The sequence below is a fragment of the Morchella sextelata genome (assembly GCF_020137385.1).
Source record: "Morchella sextelata strain SCLS chromosome Unknown scls_13, whole genome shotgun sequence".
NCBI lineage: Eukaryota > Fungi > Ascomycota > Pezizomycetes > Pezizales > Morchellaceae > Morchella > Morchella sextelata.
Genome location: NW_025408628.1, coordinates 1032298 through 1050832, shown reverse-complemented (window position 1 = coordinate 1050832; position 18535 = coordinate 1032298). Strand labels below are relative to the sequence as shown.

The 18535-nt window shown below is 44.7% G+C and overlaps 6 protein-coding genes across 6 annotated transcripts; 3 read left to right on the top strand and 3 right to left on the bottom strand.

Annotated features, from left to right (window-relative positions):
- Positions 1 to 282: 282 nt before the first annotated feature.
- H6S33_002683 (uncharacterized protein) lies at positions 283 to 999 on the bottom strand (the record flags this gene model as incomplete). The annotated part of the gene is made up of 3 exons (XM_044834047.1): positions 283 to 520; positions 581 to 872; positions 930 to 999. 3 exons carry the CDS (start codon positions 997 to 999, stop codon positions 283 to 285), a joined length of 600 nt encoding a protein of 199 aa, XP_044692844.1.
- Positions 1000 to 1436: 437 nt separating this feature from the next.
- H6S33_002682 (uncharacterized protein) lies at positions 1437 to 1702 on the bottom strand (the record flags this gene model as incomplete). Its single annotated transcript, XM_044834046.1, has 2 exons — positions 1437 to 1461; positions 1524 to 1702. The coding sequence occupies 2 exons, from the start codon at positions 1700 to 1702 to the stop codon at positions 1437 to 1439; spliced, it is 204 nt and encodes a 67-aa protein (XP_044692843.1).
- Positions 1703 to 2409: 707 nt separating this feature from the next.
- On the bottom strand, positions 2410 to 3634 carry H6S33_002681 (uncharacterized protein; the record flags this gene model as incomplete). Its single annotated transcript, XM_044834045.1, has 5 exons — positions 2410 to 2512; positions 2613 to 2708; positions 2946 to 3102; positions 3186 to 3328; positions 3540 to 3634. 5 exons carry the CDS (start codon positions 3632 to 3634, stop codon positions 2410 to 2412), a joined length of 594 nt encoding a protein of 197 aa, XP_044692842.1.
- A 2107-nt stretch (positions 3635 to 5741) lies between these two features.
- Positions 5742 to 7280, top strand: H6S33_002680 (uncharacterized protein; the record flags this gene model as incomplete). The annotated part of the gene is made up of 4 exons (XM_044834044.1): positions 5742 to 5997; positions 6081 to 6421; positions 6537 to 7199; positions 7260 to 7280. The coding sequence occupies 4 exons, from the start codon at positions 5742 to 5744 to the stop codon at positions 7278 to 7280; spliced, it is 1281 nt and encodes a 426-aa protein (XP_044692841.1).
- A 5067-nt stretch (positions 7281 to 12347) lies between these two features.
- H6S33_002679 (uncharacterized protein) lies at positions 12348 to 14175 on the top strand (the record flags this gene model as incomplete). Its single annotated transcript, XM_044834043.1, has 5 exons — positions 12348 to 12414; positions 12456 to 12912; positions 12973 to 13187; positions 13248 to 13329; positions 13383 to 14175. 5 exons carry the CDS (start codon positions 12348 to 12350, stop codon positions 14173 to 14175), a joined length of 1614 nt encoding a protein of 537 aa, XP_044692840.1.
- A 717-nt stretch (positions 14176 to 14892) lies between these two features.
- On the top strand, positions 14893 to 18118 carry H6S33_002678 (uncharacterized protein; the record flags this gene model as incomplete). Its single annotated transcript, XM_044834041.1, has 6 exons — positions 14893 to 14968; positions 15046 to 15371; positions 15549 to 16077; positions 16130 to 16561; positions 16611 to 17828; positions 17886 to 18118. 6 exons carry the CDS (start codon positions 14893 to 14895, stop codon positions 18116 to 18118), a joined length of 2814 nt encoding a protein of 937 aa, XP_044692839.1.
- Positions 18119 to 18535: the final 417 nt, after the last annotated feature.

The window sequence follows — 18535 nt, the reverse complement described above, 5'->3', positions numbered from 1 at the left end:
ATAAAGTATGGTATTTAAATACAGAAATTCGGCTAGACAGGTTATATCTCTTAACTCCAAACTCCACCCTTTTTCTATACCCAGATGCAAATCGTCCTACGAGCCCAAATCCAAATCTAAAACGTGGTAATCATGGTCCCATCACTGAGGACCGGCGATTGCTTTTTTCACTGAAACTAACAACAACCATCGAAGGCAGCAAATCCTCAGACGTACTGCCCTATAGACTCATGGGCGAGGCAAAGTAGACCCCTAGCTTAACTCTCAAGGTCTAACCCAGTATCAACCCGGTGTAGACCCCATTGTCTTGTGCTTCTCTTTCAAGCGCTTTTCAGTCTCCATAAAAGCTTTCATGCCAATTGGGATATCATCGTATCCCTCCCACAGCCCGCCAGCTGGCGGGCCACCATCATCATCCTTGCTACTGCTAACACCCTGTGCAGCATTCTGTAACTTCTGCTTCGCCCGTGCCTCATGCATAGCTGCACGCCATGCTTCCAGGTCTTCTCTGAATATGTCCCTATGTTCAATGCGTTAGCTAAACCAGCTCCTGAGTTTGGGTTCCATGTGCCTGACGAACCAAATACAGTTGACACATCCCGACATGCAGCAATTATCCGGTTCCGTCGGTTTCGGTGGGATCTTGACACCTGCAATGATAGTTCCCTTCCGTCTCTTCTCCTCTTCACGCTTCCCTGGTCCTGCGAGGCGTGATCCAAATACTACACGTGCTTTCTCAACACGGGTATCTGCATCCGCCGTGGTAGTGGGATCGTTTGGAGAGAAGGGTTCTGTTGGCGGTGTTGTGGCAGGTGGGTGTGGCACACCTGGCGGAAGAGGATTCGCGGGACGAAATGGAGTGTCAAGGAGTACTATAAGTATTTGGTGTTAGCACAAGAGTGGCGGGGATGTGACATCGAGAAACTCACGTTTATAGAAGCCTGTCAATGGGTGTACTTGCGAGGAATGAGCATGCCTTCGGAAGATCTTAATCAGCATTTTATTCATACTGTGAAGTGGCTCGTAAAGGAGCGTCTATAGTGGTATAATATTAGGTATCAATGATCAATGTAGAAGTAAGTTCTTATCGGAGCGAGGGATGTTGAAACTTTTACAGCAACGCCGAGGTACTCGAGCAGGTAGAGTCCGTGCGCCTCGCAACCGCCGCTTAGTAAACGAAGTTCTTCCGGGGGTCTCGGTGTCGGATTTCGGGGTCCGATCAAATTTTCCTTTTCTTTGCTTTTCTTTTCTTTTCTTTAATATTTTCTTCCAACCGCCAACGTATTCCTAGATCGGACACGACTAAACGGATTTTCGAGGCCTGTGGAAATTAGGTGCCTCCTTGTGGTCTGTGTGACTACCACTTTGGGGGTTGGTCACTCTATATATGGAGATTTCAGGAACACGGGATGTCCTGGGGGTAGCATCATTCCACGTCACTCGGACAACCCACTTGGACCTCTGGAATTATGTTAATGAGGGATTCCCCTGGCATAGTGCTGAAACATGAGAAAACTCGGTACCGGTATCGGGCATTCATAAGTTGCATCTCAAGCTTCTGTAAATCCCTCAGAAAGTAGCTAAGGAAGCTTCTACCGAAATGCGATTGCCATATATTGACGCGACCCAGCCATCTAGAAATCCCCCTTTGCAGGTTTGCCGCTTTTCTTGAAATTCGACATTGCATGTTGAACTTTCCCATTTGCACGGGTCCTGAAATCACCCCTTCCTTTTTAGACGACAGATTGGTTTAGCTGTACGCGTCCAATGGGACGAACGCGTGTCAGCGTTCGTCCAAAAATATTTCCGGGAATCTCGGTCTATACATGTATGTAGTCTACGAACCGTGCTGATGTTACCGCTGGTCGATACGCTACATAGAGTACAAAGGCCAATGTGCCTTACTAAGGCAGAACATAACAACACGGCTTGTACAACGTGAGTCATTGGAAAAGGAAAGAAAAGGGGAAAGCTGTCAGGGTCCCAGAGACCTGATGAGTCTGACTGAACTCAGAAAGCTCTGAAGTTTGCACGGACCTTGCAAATATCTACCGAAGGAAGACTTGGGGCTGTGGGGGATCTCGTATCCAAACATTTAAACGGTGGCTGGTCTTGGATATCTGCCTGTATGTGAGTACGGTATGAAAGTACCCCTAGAAGTTAGGCTGTAGCAGACTGGATTTTTAGATACACAGAGATACGATTCAACGACAGGGAATGTGCATACATTTTAAGCGCAGGCGACAACAATGATCTATTGCACTCCAGAAAGAAAAAAAGAAAAAAAATTGCAGATAGGTAAATAAAGAAATGTATCATCGCCGGGTTGAAGATAAGCGTTAGTGCGACAGGTTCTGGAAGATAAAGGTTTGGTCTTTAACTTTGAATGGTTGTGGAGTATTCCTGTAGTCAAACGTTATGTGTTGTGAAATACATGTTGGAGATTCCCTTAGTGAGTCCGTTTCCTATCATAGTATTGGTTCCTTTTTGTAACAACGTGGCTTGTTTGTCCCTGTTTGTCCCTTAGTTTTTCCCCGTACTCTTCTACTGCAGGTGTTAAAACCTTAGTTTAAGGCCTGGTCGACAAGCGAAGGGGGATAACAACGACCAACCTCGAATCAAATAAATAGCAGATACAACCACGATTACTCTGCATCAAAGTGATATTCGCAACGCCTTCAAGTAGTCCTGCGTCTTGCACCACAGTCCTGCAGTGCGCCGCATTAGAGCGATTTGGCCAATCCCTGTTTTTCAAATTTTGAGCTCAAATTTTGAGGCCTTGGCGGGATTTTCACACCAAAAACTGTCGCCAAGAATTAAATATTTAGGTTCAGAAGTCGTTGGCCAAATCGCTCTATTCAGTAAGGTGCGAATCAATCTAGCATGGTAGAGGACCGTTGAAGATATTCTCCGCTGTCACCATTCAATGCACTTTTCTCCACTACGGCATGCCGAAGGGGAAACGTGGTATTGCGACAGCATCGGCATCACTCCAAAATCTGAAATTTCCGGGAATTCTAGCGTGAATTCTGAGTCTTCTGACGTCGATAAAGCCAGTATATATCGCTGATCTCTCCGTACGCTGTTTTCCTGTTTCTGAATCTATCGCCCTTGTTGTCATTTGTTAGCGCTAGTAGATTTTTCTGCGCCTCTCTTCTGTTCGGAGTTTCAACTTGTCTATGTACCATCCAAATGCAGCATCACAGCGGGTACAAATTTCCAGGTCGCTATAAAACGCTGCACAAATAAGGTCCACCTATTAGGTTTTCCTTGCGAATATCCCCAAAGAAACTTGACGAAATCCTTGATGATGAGAGCACATCGCGAGCTAATCAATTGTAAAGAGTTCAATTTTGTTGTCCGGTAGATATGCAGATCAGGGGTAATTTTTCCGAATGACGGATGAGGCTTGCCCGTGACGACGATAGTGTCGATCGTAATTCAAAAGCAGCATGGGTGTAGAGCGAAATCCGGCCGGAAAAGGCCATGCGGCATCGCCAATTTTTTTTTTTTTTTTGTAAGATGTAACTGTCACTCACCTACGAAGTCCCATCTCAAGAAACTGCCAGTCAAGCAGAGAGAAGCGGGGTAAAATGATAGATGTATCCAGATGGCTGTAGTCGTTGAATATCATTACTAAAAATAGGGGTATTTGCAACAACACTACGACTCCTTCTAGAAGGATAATATGATGGCTAGATCTCTAACAAAATAAACCCGCAGAAATGAAGATACAAGAGCCCTAAACCCCAAAAGAAGCGCGCGGAAGATGGTGAGAAGAGATATTATTGAAGATGGCGTTGAAGAAAAAAAAAACAGTGGATTTTGGTAGCTTTAACTGGGTTACGAAGCGCATTCTCGCAGGTCTCATTCCCGTGTTTCTCATCTCTGTCCAGGTGCACTGCAGTAGCCCTACATATGTATGCGGACGAAACGGGTTAGGCATGCGGAAACAATTGCGAGAGACGAAATAGGTAAACATCTGAATTAATTGGGGGCAAACACCAAAAATAAATAAACAAAGAGTAGATGAAGGGTGATATGAAAATTGAGTCTTGTGGGGGAACTCGATCTAAAAGACCACATAGAATTGCACAACATACTACATATGTAGCTGAGGATGGTCATAAGATGCTCGTAACTTGCCGGTGATTGGACCCAGTGTTAACTCGATGTTTAAGTCTCCGAAAACAAGAAATAAAAATGGGGCCACTTATCGACGCGAGATGTGTGCATATTTATATTTATATATCCACAAGTGTGCAGTGTGCAGTCCGTTTCGAAAGCTGAAGTGTCAGCGTGGAGGTAGGAAACAGTGGACTAAGGTGATAGCACACCAAGAGTAGCAAGCCTTCTTCGTATCTTGAGATTCTAAGGTCTCGGGGGCACAAAACACTCCGCCGGGAAATGCAGTTTCCGGTAACTGCAGCACCCCAGAGAGTGTATGCCCGTAGAGGCGAGCACACATGCACCTTGTGTACATAGGATAACACGGAGCGTACGACACCCTTGTAAACACCATGGGTCACATCCCGGCCTGGAGGTTCTCAATTATATGATCCCTACACAAGCCGGGAGTACATCCGTGGCGAACTTATCTCCAGAACTCCCAAACTCTTGGGAATATTCTCCTTCGACTCTTCGACTCTCCACCTCCAGCAGAGTGAACTGTGAATAGTTCCGCAGCAATAATAGTCGACGAAACTGCTGCAACACCTCTCCTTTACTAACTGTCGTTATAGCGCTTTGACGGACATAGGATAATTTGTGGAACTGAGACTTCTACCAACAAACATCCATATCCTTCCTCCTGTTACAGAGTCCTTCACAGCAGCAGGCTATCTGCAGCCCAAGGACGCCTCAAAAATAATACAACGAATAGTGGCAGTTCCCGCTCGCTTGAATTGCTGACGAACGTCCTTTTGGGCTCCGCTCTCGCTTTCGTCTCTCGCCCATTTCCCCTTCAGCCCAAAAGGTATGTAGCATGTTCCTCAAAGGACAAGAGAATTGCCCAAGCCAGCTAGCCCAGGCCGTGCGGTGTTGTCCGTCGATCTTCTTGGGCCTGCTTTTTTGGCCGAGCATCCCGCCCGTCCGTCCTCTTTCGCAATCCCTTGCTAATTCCAAATTGTGCCGCAGTTTCGTTCCGTTCTGCTAAGCACTCATACCTCCTTTACCCTCCTGAGCGTTTGGTTGTTTCCTTGAACACGGACCCAGGAACAAATCTTTCAACCTCGATAATCTTCCTCTGATCAACTTTCAACTTCCTCCATCTTTCGACACCGCTCGCTCGACCCATTCAATCGGTTCGGCGGCAGTCAGTACACTCATTAGGTGCATATTCATTTTCAGCTTTATTGTCACTCACTATCCTTCCTCGTCATCCACAGTTTCGTGGACTGGGCAGCAAATAGCTGGCGTGGATACACTCGTTATTTGTGCTTGTCGTTCTTTGAATACTCGTGATTTCTTTTTTCGGTTAGTCGTTTGAAATAATTCTGCCTTTTCTTGGGCCGAAATAGTTTGTTGAGAGTAAGTGGTTCCAAAACGATATAGGCTATTGTGAAGCTGATTTTGTTTCGTGCATTGGTAGCCTCCGTTTCTACTTAAAACTTTACGTACCTTCCTCCCGGCCTAATCTAAAGCAACCTTCGAACTTCGATATTTTTGCCCTCGGTGGATGGTTTCGTGCCTTTCGAAACACCAGTCAATATAATACGTTGCTCCCAACTTACAATATTACGATGGTACGACCAAACAATAGTGACCGAACACCCCAATACACTGCGACTCAGTCTGGAACGGAAGTTATGCGTGGACAGAACCACGAGCGAAAGCGACAGTTTGGCATGGGCATGGGCATGGGTATTGGGGTTGGGGGATGGTGGTTGCGGACGACGTTGACGACAGTGCTGCTGTTGTCATGTGCAATTGGAAGCAGTAATGCGGCGGATATGGCATATTGCTCTAGTCTCAATACTGCTGCAAGCTCATCACCAAGTACGCTAACCTCCTATTCAACCTGAAGTTTGAAGAAGCGATAATTTGGATTGAAAACTGACGGTGGTATTTTATCCGTTTAGTGACCGATACATTCCAGAGTAATGGCCTCTGTACCAATTACTGTGAAGCCGATTATGCCTTTGCTATTCTCCAAGGCTCAAAATGTTGGTGTTCAAATTATGCACCATCTTCAACAACCACAGGCTGTACTCAAGCATGCCCTGGATACGGACAAGAAACATGTGGAAGTGTCACGAAGAACGTTTTCGGCTACATCGCTCTTTCAAATGTTCCACCGAGTGGCACCGTTGGCTCCTCTTCATCGGTGAGAACTACCTCGAATCCTCCTTATATAATTTCTTCCTTCTCCCTCCAAATCTCTACGGTTATCGAAGCTGGACCTACCCGGACGATCATAATCGTATGAGTATTCTCTTATTTTTCTTTTTTTATATGTATTTATCGTTTATTATATGTTATCTTACTAGTGATTTATTACTATTATTACAACTTACTCATTAACCACATAACTGCAGACTGCGTCTTCGACATCATCATCATCAACAAGTACAACATCTGCACCAACTACTACAACTACTTCCACCACTAGCTCTAGCTCTACTTCCACAACCGAAACCCCTAGTCTTTCCGTTATAACCTCAGTCGGAGGTGTCCGAACGGTTACTTATATACCTGAGACAACAGCATCAGCAACTGCGACAGCAGAGCCATCCGCGAGTGGTGATAACTTCTTCTCACAACCCGGACGCGTTGCAGGTGTTTTCGTTGGTGTTGCTCTTCTGGTTATTGCTATCGTTGGGGCACTTATGGTCTTCTGCTACCGTAGAAATAAACAAAGAAACTCAATGCATGGTGGTCCAGAGGCTGCTGTTATCCCCGCCGGCGGCGCAGGTGTTATGGCTGGTAGTCGTCGGAGGTCTCGCTCTTTGAGCACACTGGGTCTAATGGGAGAGAAAGGATTTCACTCGGTAGATACTGCGCCCTCAACAGGCCCGCCCAACATGGCAGGATTGAATGGGGTGGGAACCGCTGCAAGAGGACCTGATGGAACCAAATTGGTCGATCAACGGCTTGATCCTAGCCAGCTATACCTGCGATACGATCCCGATACTGGAAGTTCACGGATGAGTGTGAGGAGTTTGAGAGACGACGCTGATTATTCGAGACGGGTCTTGCGGGTATGTCGAAATCCATATAATTAGACTAGAGATAAATGCTAACTTTTGTATTTGATCTAGCTGGCAAATCCTGACGATTAGTTTCAAACACTCATATAGGAATAAGTTTTTTGTTTTCGTGTAATAAAATTTGGGACGTATTTGTTATTAGCGTTGGGTTTGGGGTTCAAAAGGGGGGCAGTAACGTTTGCGGAGGCTTTCCGCTCACCATCTTTCTATTCTGGGTCTGGGGAATTTTCTTCTTTCTTATTTCTCATATCTTCTTGCATAACACCAAGGTAATGGTGAATTCTAAGTACACGGTTTTTCCTCGACATACATACAAGGTGTTTTTTATATATAAATCACCCTGTTTCTTTTTTTTCTATTTCTCGCCATTCTTTTTCTTGGTTGATAGAGCGGCGGTTTTTTAGGCTTTTCTTTCTCAGATCATCTCCGGTTCGCCGCTACCCACACTCATTTATGTATGCTTATAATTAGCTTTCGGATACCACTTTGTATCTGTCTTGCTAAAGGCTGCTTTTTCCGTTATTTCACCCCTCCGAGCATTTGTGCTTACTATACGCCTCACCTGGACCTTTATCTTAATTGGCACGAGTTCTACTAGAGCCGGAGATTGTCAGTAGTGGTTTTTCCTATTATGTAAAATTAACATGGCGTTGATAACGTGTATATTTTGCTTTTTGTTGAATAAAAGGAACTATACCACTCTACCGTTACATGCACAGAATATTAGCACCTCTCTACACTAATTTAACAATGCTTGTATGAATTTCAAAATACTCCCATAACTCTGTCTTTACCCGTAGATCTAGAAACTCTGGACTGTCTTGCATGCAGATATCATAACCCGTCGGAATAACATTAAGAACCTACCCATTTGGGCTTGTGGAGGTCTCGACCGTTGCGGCTGCAATAGTTTATCTTCTACCCCACCTTCAAACGTTTCACAGATGGGCCTACTGCATGCATTGGAAAATCCATGCCGCTTGCATCCATGATGGATCTCTTTCTCTAAAAGAGACATGATATTCCGAGGCACACGTAATCTTCTTTTTCTGTGGGTCGTTTTTGGCTTTTTCTAGACTTGAGAGGGCTCGCCGTTGAGGCCTTGGCAAATCATCACCGCTCACTCGGTCGCTCTCGTCCTTAGCGAAGATTCCCGACCCCGCGATAGATTCGACCTGCAACGTCGGATATCTACTCGATTTCTAAGGGGTTATTAGCACTCCTACCACATTCATGATGTACAAGGCTAAAAACAGATGAGACGAGAGATACATGTCTCTCGGCGGCCGCGCGTACATAGGATTCCTTCGTGCCTCGTCATCATTCTTGAAAATCGCATCCACTTGGGTACAGGTCGAAACCGCCATATCATCGAGTAGATCCATGTGCATAGATACACGGCGGAGAAACACCAGCTGGATCTGTAGACAGTAGCATAGGCTATCACGGTTATAAAAGGGAGGGGTTGGGAGCGGTGTTGGGAGCGGTGTGATGCGACATACAAGAGGTTACCGCCAAGAGGGCCCCGGGGGGGGGGGGGGGAATCTCTCATGCAGCTGGCGTCAATTTGAAGGGGATTCCTCAATTAATTACATTTACTGACTTCCGAATGCTTCAAAGGTTGGATTTGCGGGCGGTTGAACGAGATGGCAAAGAAATCGTACTGTCTACAAACCGACCGACATTTGAAGGAATCTGATCGAAAGTCATGTCGATATAATCTACACTATAGCTACATGTACTTTCAGAGCTAGAGGTGTGCTGAATTAGAGTGTACATATATGTACATGTATATACAAAGCTTTGTTGACAGCAGCTGAAGTCCAGATTTTATACGCTTAACTCTTGCTTTGTACCTACAGGAGATCATGACCAAACAGTAATCTTCCAGGTGATGACCGAGAATGGTTGGAGGTGAAAGTCCAACGGCTTCTTCCGGGAAAGCGATATTTCAGAGTCCCTCTAGCAGTTTCCCCGGGTTTATCCTACTCAGATGGACCTGCTGCGTGTTAGTTAAGTATGATCAGGAATCAGGATACATGTAACCACATTAGGTGTATCGAAGACTGAGCTATGTGGGGATTGTACACAAAGCATATGAAGTTACATGCAGTGGTTAAAGCCACCGTAAACAAATACAAGCAGTGCATGTAGTTTCGAGTCCATCAAACCTTATTTTGATTGAAACCCCGGAAACGCTATTTTGCCAAGCTATATTCCCCTACGAGCAGCTCGACACCCTCCAGTAGGAGAGGCAGGGAACGCGCCCAGATCAAACAGGTACTAGTATTTCGCTGACGTTTTTGAATTGGGCCATTATTGCATACACCCAAAATCATGAGCTTGGCGTATTTTTGTATGGCATGCAATATCAGTCGCGTCCACAAACGTCAGAGAAATACGAGTATATTATGTAGGTACATGTACTCTAATAACATGTAATACTGACCACAGTCTCCCTTGGCCATGACTCATGACGTCGACATGTGCACTGTCATTGGTTCGTTAAAATGTTTGATAGGCTAGCTTCACAAACCACCGACGCAAGCTTCGCTATCAAAATCTCTACTAACCCAGCAAGTCTGATATTGGGCTGGGTATGTACTATTGGCTTTCAAATTCTGTACGAGCACATGATACAAGTATGACCCTGCAGCGCCGATCTTCTCTTTTCTATTTTTAAACTAATTTGGTTTTCGGGTCTCAGGTTTTAGGCTGCGTTCTGGCAACCGCCAGTTCAAATATTGTGAGGTTGCGACCTGCCAATGTAGCAACGGAATATTTCATAATTGCAATCTAGCAGAATTAAGATAGTGAAGGCATGTTCTATTGCCAGTGTTCCCGCAACCCCCATAGTTTCGTCAACCTAGTCAGTAAACAGCCTTAATAAATGAATTAGAATATTCTATTTAAATTATATTAGAGTCACAGTGATTGAGAGCTATAAAAATGGCGGTAAAAATATTGGTGAGTTTGGTAGCGAATTTAGTGGTGGTTAGGGTGGTGAGGATTGTGCAATGCAAGCTTCAATATTTTGGTCTGAGTAGAATATTTTAGATTGTGATATTGGGGCTCTAAAGTGGTTGCTCGAACACTACCAACAGAAAAAAGCTTACATATTGTGCTAAGCTGGCCAAATATCATGATATTTCGTTGCAACAGAATGCGGCCTTAATATATATGGGTGCATTATGAAAGTTTCCAGGTTATTATTACACGTCTACGTACTCTAGTTCATTTGTATATACAGAGAAACCTATCATAATTCCACCCTCTCGAAATTCCATCCCTACCAAACTTCCAGCGTTCGGAGGGAACGGAACTTGTGTTTTGCTAACAAATACCTCTCTCTAAATTCCATCCCTACGATACTTCCAGCAAAGTTTGGCCACTGTGGGGGTGGAATTATGATAGGTTTTACTGTAGTCCCATATATGTTGTAAGTGCCTAAATTGTACTTCAAGTAGGTATATCAACCCTGAGCAGATACATGTATTTGTTATGTATGTAGTTGAGCCAGCACGATCATTTAATATTGTACTGCAGATGGGCCGATCAGGGCGGGAAATGTGAGATCTTGTAATTATTAACCCCGGTCTCGATGTGCGTCCAATTAAACTCATTCAGCTAAGTCCCAGTGGCTGCATAAATTCATGATCGTGCGGCGGGTGTATACCGGGAATTAGAGATACATATACTTATATATTGCCTAAATATTCACATCCTGAAAGAATTCGAAGCTATCTATATATAAGTAGACATATATAAGAAAACTGCTGGAATAGCGCGTGTACTCACAATCGGATATTTCCCCTCACTTGGATAGCTAAGTAGTTGATTCGGTAGCCTAGCTAGTAAAGTACATATCCACCCCGGCCCCTTCTAGTAATAAAGTGTACATTACATATATATGGGTACAAGAGAATGAATTAGAACATCACAGCTGTAGTTAAAGTAGATGTAGATGGAGTATCGGTAGGTATTTACAGGCACTATGTTATAGAGGTCTTCGCGATTTGAACACCTTTGATATCGAGACAATCACTTATCTTGATTATGAGTTCAGCTTGTTATGTAGGCTCTTTTATGTTCATGGGTCGGACTAATTCATGATATATCAATAAGTGGACGGTTGGTTATATGTACATGTACATGTAGTTAGAGAGGTAAACATATTATTACTACGAAATATTGCTAAGCCATATCAACTCAAATTTACCAAAACAAATACATGTACTGTATACTTAAGGCATAGGGGTTAAATTTATGTAAATGGTTTAGTGGGAACGAGCTCATGTATTCATGACTCTGGTACTTCCTATGACGGCCGTTCAAGCCACATATACATGTTGTCGTGTTACCGAAATACTGACAATTACCAAAACTGTAGCTTTTCTTCAGCCATTGGATCTGAATCAATCTCTCAATAATCGTTTGTTCGCAATTGCTGTGGCTTTTTGACCCCTCAATTAAGGGATATGGGAGAAGGCATGTACATAAGTCTTTTGGGGAATGACCACCTGCCCTCTGTTTTTTTTTAAAAAAAATTTTTTTTTTCAAGGTGACTTTTAGACCGATCACTCTTGTCTATTAACACTTTTGAATGTATGACGATATCTATCAAAACCGCGGAATAAACTGCTGGAACCCGATAGGTAGGGCGAACTTCTCCATAATCTGTGAAGTTACTGGATCCATGGAATCCCCAATAACAAAAGCAATGAAACGATCATTTTCGAGGATCGGACGTTGATATATTCCTAAGGACTGAAAATACTCATATGCGCACACATGAGTCTGTAAGCTGGAAGATGACATGTCAGTTTTTGACTCGTTTCATTCCAATCATTCCAATCAATCCAACCGTTAGAATAGTAAGAAGTCTCACTAAGTCTCACTATCTAAGCCCTCAAGCACGCAATTCTAACGTTTATTAGCTGAGAAATCAATGAGCTCTGCTGATGATAACGCGATAAGGCGTGACCGACTAGCAAGGGTCTTGGCAATGCTTGTGTAAAATTTTGAATAACAGAATTGCCATCTCTGCCCCACTAAGATATAAGAGTTCCATATTCCCAGTAGAAATAAAAGCGCAGAGCTTAGAGCGATCTAGAAATCAAACCAGCACAAGCGAACAAGATGCCTGTATCCGAACCAGAACTCCCTTCTGTGCTTGAAAATGCGCCTGCCGAGGTACGGAAGTACGGTATGTGCTTATGTCTTTTCTTACAAGTTTTTTCCTCAAAGAAAACCATATTGCAACAACACCTCCTACACCACCAATCCCAACTGACAGAATGACTCTTTCGTCGCTGCCTTTAGAGCACCTCAAATCCCAGCCTGAGAATCCATTCTCAAAGCTGATTTCCGGACAGAAGATCGCTCTGATCCCAAGCTTCACCCTAGAGTCCGGCGTGACTCTTACAAATGTTCCTGTAGCCTACAAGACGTCCGGTTGTCTGAACGAGGCCCGCAATAATGTCATGGTGATTTGCCATGCACTAACAGGCAGCGCCGATGTCTGGGATTGGTGGGGTCCTCTAATTGGACCTGGGAGGGCATTCGATACGGGCAGGTTCTTCGTCGTATGCTGTAACAGTCTTGGAAGTCCGTATGGTAGCGCTTCACCATGTACAACGGATCCAGAGACTGGGAGGATTTATGGTCCCGAGTTCCCACTGACGACGGTGCGGGATGATGTCAAGTCGGTAGCCTTCCCAGTTTGTGTTGATAAGATCTGGAGCTAACCGGAGTAACGCATTAGTATTCATAAGCTCATATTGGATTACTTGGGAGTTAAGGAAATTGCTGTGGTAATTGGTGGTTCTATGGGAGGAATGCTTGTCCTTGAGTGGGCGTACTTTGGAAAAGACTATGTTAAATCTATAGTGCCGATTGCTACAAGTTCTCGTCACTCGGCTTGGTGTATCTCGTGGGGAGAAGCACAAAGGCAGAGTATTTATTCAGATCCAAAGTATGGTAAGTAAATTTCCACCCCGCAAGGTAATTGTTGAAACCATCATTAACCAAAAGCGATAGAGGATGGCTATTACCCATTTGAAGATCCACCTGTTACGGGGTTGGGAGCTGCAAGAATGAGTGCGCTGTTGACATATCGAACGTTCGTAGCCCTTGAAGGTCTACTGACTCAATGGTATATTGACTTGTTTCTAGTCGTAACTCCTTCGAATCCCGTTTCGGCCGCAATACACCCGATCCATCTCGTAACCCGCAACCAAACTCCCCAGGGAACCAAACCCCCAGCACCCCCGGTGAGGGACACTGGGCAATCCACAATGAAGGCTTCAAAAATGCGAGGAGATTACCATCTCGTAGCAGCTCAATTTCTTCAATTCCTGCACTGGACAATCTAGGACACACTGGGGCTGGCACTCAACTAGATACGAAGGTGGATGAAGAAGGTGTTTCCTCGGGCCTTCCGCCCGGGTTACCCCCAGTTTCCACTCCCCGATCTCCATCCAACGGGAGGAAAAAATGCCCAACATACTTTTCCGCGCAAAGCTACCTACGGTATCAAGGAGACAAGTTTGTAAAGCGCTTCGACGCAAACTGTTACATTGCCATCACTCGGAAACTCGATACACATGATATTTCTCGTGGCCGTGTTGATGATGGTGATGTCCGATCTGCATTGCGGCTCATTGAGCAACCAGCTCTTGTGATTGGCATAGAGAGCGATGGCCTATTTACATACGCCGAACAACAGGAACTAGCGAAGTTCATACCGAATGCACGGTTAGCAACAATTGATAGCCCTGAGGGCCACGATGCATTTTTGCTACAGTTCGAGGAGGTTAATAGACATATACTGGGTTTCCTAAAAGAGACATTACCGGAATTTATGGATAGACCGCCGATAAATGTAGAAGTTATCGAAGAGACAGGTGGAATTGGTGAAGTGAAAGCGGGAACGGTTGGAGAGGTGGATGATATCACTGCTTGGTAGAGGAGCTCATAGGCGTAATGGTCACAGTTTGGTTTGGGTTTCGACGCTTTTTTTTATCTTCTTTCGTATAGAATTCTAATTATGCCATCCATTATTCTTGGAATTACGTTTCGGTCAAACTATCTAAGCCATCAAGAACACCGGCATGATCTTATGTACATGTACTTGTGCAATAATATACATATATAGTGCAGTTATGTATTTTTAACCCAAATTACATCTCACTAGAAACTTTAGCCATACAAGTAGGTCAAAGTGTTTTATGAAGATCAATAAATCCGTTGGAATGAGGTCCACGACATGTATGTACTTTAACTCATGAAGCAAAGCTTCGAATTCAGTCACTACAGCTCACTCGGTGGTCCTAATTGGCTTGATCATAGTATCGCAATATTTGGTATAAAGCCTTGATATGAAGTGGATTGGGTGATTGAGGGAATCCAACTCAAATGTGATCGATAACCGGAGATCTCAAGAAAGGTTTTCAAAACATGGAGCTTCCACTTTGAACAAGAGTAAACAACATGTAGGAGCGCATAATGCAAAGCAGTCAGGGTTGGGTAACGGCCGGCCGGGTAATTGAATGCTTGAGTTAACTGCGTCAACTGGACAACTTTCAACGGAGGAGCCTCTTTGCACGAAAAGGAGACAGCTGTGTTCCACTCCCCACATCCGACCGCAACCTCCCCGCCATCCCCGCTATCCACCTCTTTCACCATGAGCTACTCAAAAAAAGATGAAGATGCAGATCAAGCAATCTTCAAAGTTGACCGCACTTCTGTATTCCAGGAAGGTAAGCTTCCGCAATTAACTCTTTTAACTTTACAACTATAGGTTAGGCTAGTAGCTGACATCTGATGCTCTCAAAAGCACGACTTTTCAACACATCACCCATATCACCCCGCAAATGTCGCATCCTATTGACAAAAATTACTTATCTACTTCATACTGGCGAACGTTTTCCTACATCCGAAGCAACTTCTCTCTTTTTTGGAATAACCAAGCTATTCCAACATCGCGATGCTTCGCTTAGGCAGATGGTTTACTTGGTTATCAAGGAGCTAGCGGACACCGCCGAGGATGTCATCATGGTTACATCTTCAGTTATGAAAGATGTTGCCGGTGGTGGGAAGGGCGCAGGGGAACAAGAGGTTTACAGGGCGAATGCTATAAGAGCATTGTGTAGGATCATTGATGTGAGTCGGAGAAACTATCTCAGTCTCGGAATAGCTTGGGATTGGTTTTAGGACAGTTCTATGGATCAATTGGCAAAATATCAGAATCCGGTGGATATGATGCCTTATCACCTTCGATCTTCGCATGATTCCACGTATAGCTATTCTTTACTCTAGACTGACATGGGCGTGGCACAGGGCACAACGGTTCAAGCGATAGAGCGTCTCCTCAAGACTGCAATTGTCGATAAAAATCCCTCGGTCTCGTCTGCAGCGCTTGTATCGGCTTATCACTTACTCCCCACTGCTCGCGATGTTGTACGCAGATGGGCAAATGAAACCCAAGAAGCTGCGCTTTCTGGATCCAAGTCAGGGGGGTTCAGCTTAGGATTCGGTTCATCTGCAGCTTCTGTGCCTCAAGGTTCTGGTATGACCCAATACCATGCTATCGGTCTTCTGTATCAAATGCGCTCTCACGATCGAATGGCGCTTGTGAAAATGGTACAACAATTCGCGAATGGAACTGTTAAGAACCCAGCTGCTGTTATCATGTTGGTGCGGCTTGCTGCAAAGATTGCCGACGAAGACCCAAGTTTGAGAAAGCCAATGTACGCTCTGTTGGAAGGATGGCTAAGGCATAAGGCCGAGATGGTAAATTTCGAGGCCGCTAAAGCAATATGCGAGTTGCGAGATGTAACAGATGCTGAGGTCGCTCCAGCTATCAATGGTAAGTACTCTTCCCGAAGGTCAGGAGCATTCGTAATAATAGGATTGGTTAGTTCTTCAACTATATCTCACATCTCCTCGGGCTGTTGCCAAATTCACTGCTATTCGGATCCTCCATAACTTCGCGTCCATCCGCCCCTCTGCGGTCAACGTTTGTAACATGGATATTGAGACGTTGCTCAACAATTCCAATCGTTCAATTGCGACTTTTGCTATCACCACTCTGCTCAAAACCGGAAATGAAACTTCGGTGGATAGACTTATCGGCAAGATTAGCGGACTCATGGCCGACATTACAGATGAATTCAAGATTACTATCGTGGAGGCGATTCGTACATTGTGTTTGAAGTTCCCTAGCAAGCAAGCAGCGATGCTGACGTTTTTGAGCGGGGTTCTGAGAGATGAGGGTGGCTACGAATTTAAGAAGACTGTAGTAGAAAGCATGTTTGATTTGATCAAGTTTGTGCCTGAAAGTCGAGAAGAAGGTAAGCTCTATTTGTTCGGCAGCAAAAGTACTCTTCTCACACCGTTTAGCACTCGCACATCTCTGCGAGTTTATCGAGGATTGTGAGTTTACCAAGCTCGCTGTTCGCATTTTGCACCTGCTTGGTACAGAAGGACCGAAAACTACACAGCCAACCAAGTATATTCGGTATATCTATAACCGCGTCGTTCTCGAGAATGCAGTAGTTCGTGCTGCAGCGGTTACGGCATTGGCAAAGTTTGGTGTCGCGAGTAAAGAAGGGGAGAAAGTTGACCCAGAGGTGAAGAAGAGCGTGGTTGTATTGTTGACCAGATGCTTGGATGATCCAGATGATGAAGTCAGAGACAGGGCAGCCCTCAATCTGAGGTTAATTCAGCAAGAGGATGGCGAAGAGGTGGCTGAGAGGTTTATTAAGAACGAATCCTCCTTCTCTCTACCGATATTCGAACACCAGCTAGTCATGTATGTCACCGGAGACGCATCAACCTTCTCGCAACCATTCGACCTCTCCTCCATTCCTATTGTTACACGTGCTGAGGCCGATGCTGAGGATCGCTCTTTCAAACTGCGTTCCACGACAATGCCAACCCTCAAAGCACCCACTTCTGGTGCGCCCCGTCCATCGGCTGGATCATCCGCTGCAGCAGAGGCTGTCACATCTGCCGCGGCTGCATCTGCAAAGTATATACAACAACTGGCTGCGGTTCCGGAATTGAAGCCTTATGGCCCTGTTTTGAAATCTAGTCGAGAAGTCGAGCTCACCGAGTCCGAAACAGAATATGTTGTTGTTGCAGTCAAGCATATCTTCAAAGAACATATCGTTCTTCAATTCAACGTCAAGAATACTCTTACAGACACTGTCTTAGAAGACGTATCGATGATTACTACCCCCTCGGATCCAGAAGATGGTGAGGGAGGTGTCAGTTTGGAGGAAGACTTTATTATTCCAGCACCAAAATTGGGCAGTGATGAGCAAGGAACTATCTATGTAGCCTTCAAGCGCATTGGCGAAGAGAGCAATTATGCCACTGCTACCTTCACCAACGTTCTCAAATTCACTAGCAAGGAGATCGATCCTAGTACTGGCGAACCAGAGGACCAAGGATTTGAAGATGAGTACCAGGTTGAGGACTTGGAGTTGACCGGTGGTGATTATGTGGTGCCAAACTTCGCGGGAAGCTTTGGGAATGTATGGGAACAAGTCGGCGCAGCAGGTGAAGAAGTTACCGAGACCTTTTCGCTGGGAACTGGGGTCAAAGGAATTCAAGGTATGAGATGTGCCCTCAATATTTTCATTATTGATATTTTACTAACAAAGTGAATAGAAGCATGTGAGCTATTATCGCAAACCCTTTCTTTGCAAGCGCTTGAGGGTAGCGATGTTGCTATCAGTACATCCACACACAACCTAAAACTATTTGGCAAGACTATATCTGGTGGTCGGGTAGTTGCCGAGGTCAAGATGGCGTATAGCAGCAAGACTGGGGTTGCACTTAAGATTACAGTAAGAGCGGAAGAAGAAGGTGTTGCGGCGTTGATTGTTGGAAGCGTTGCGTGAGCTTTGAAAAATATTTGGCTTATTGAATTTTGTTTTGCGTTTTGTTTGATGATATTTATGTATCCTTTGTTGGTTTTTTCCTGAGACGTAGATAATTTCACTTATGTGACCAAAAGGGAACGGCTCTTGTGATCATTCTTTTACTTGGGTGTGATGGAGAAGATGCCGTCACAAGGATTATGATGAGTGATGGGTTGAGATGTTGAGCTCTATCGGATGAGTGTAAAGTTAGTCTATCAATGAAATGTTTGGTTGCTTCCTCAGTGGTTCGAGTGTTGATGAAATACATGTAGCTTCTACGCTCAAACCCAGATGAATACGGCTTAGTTGATATGGATATGTAATCGGCACTATAGCGAGTGATATGTTATGATCATACTAATGTTCCAATTGCAACTGTGTCGGTTCTCTGGGGTC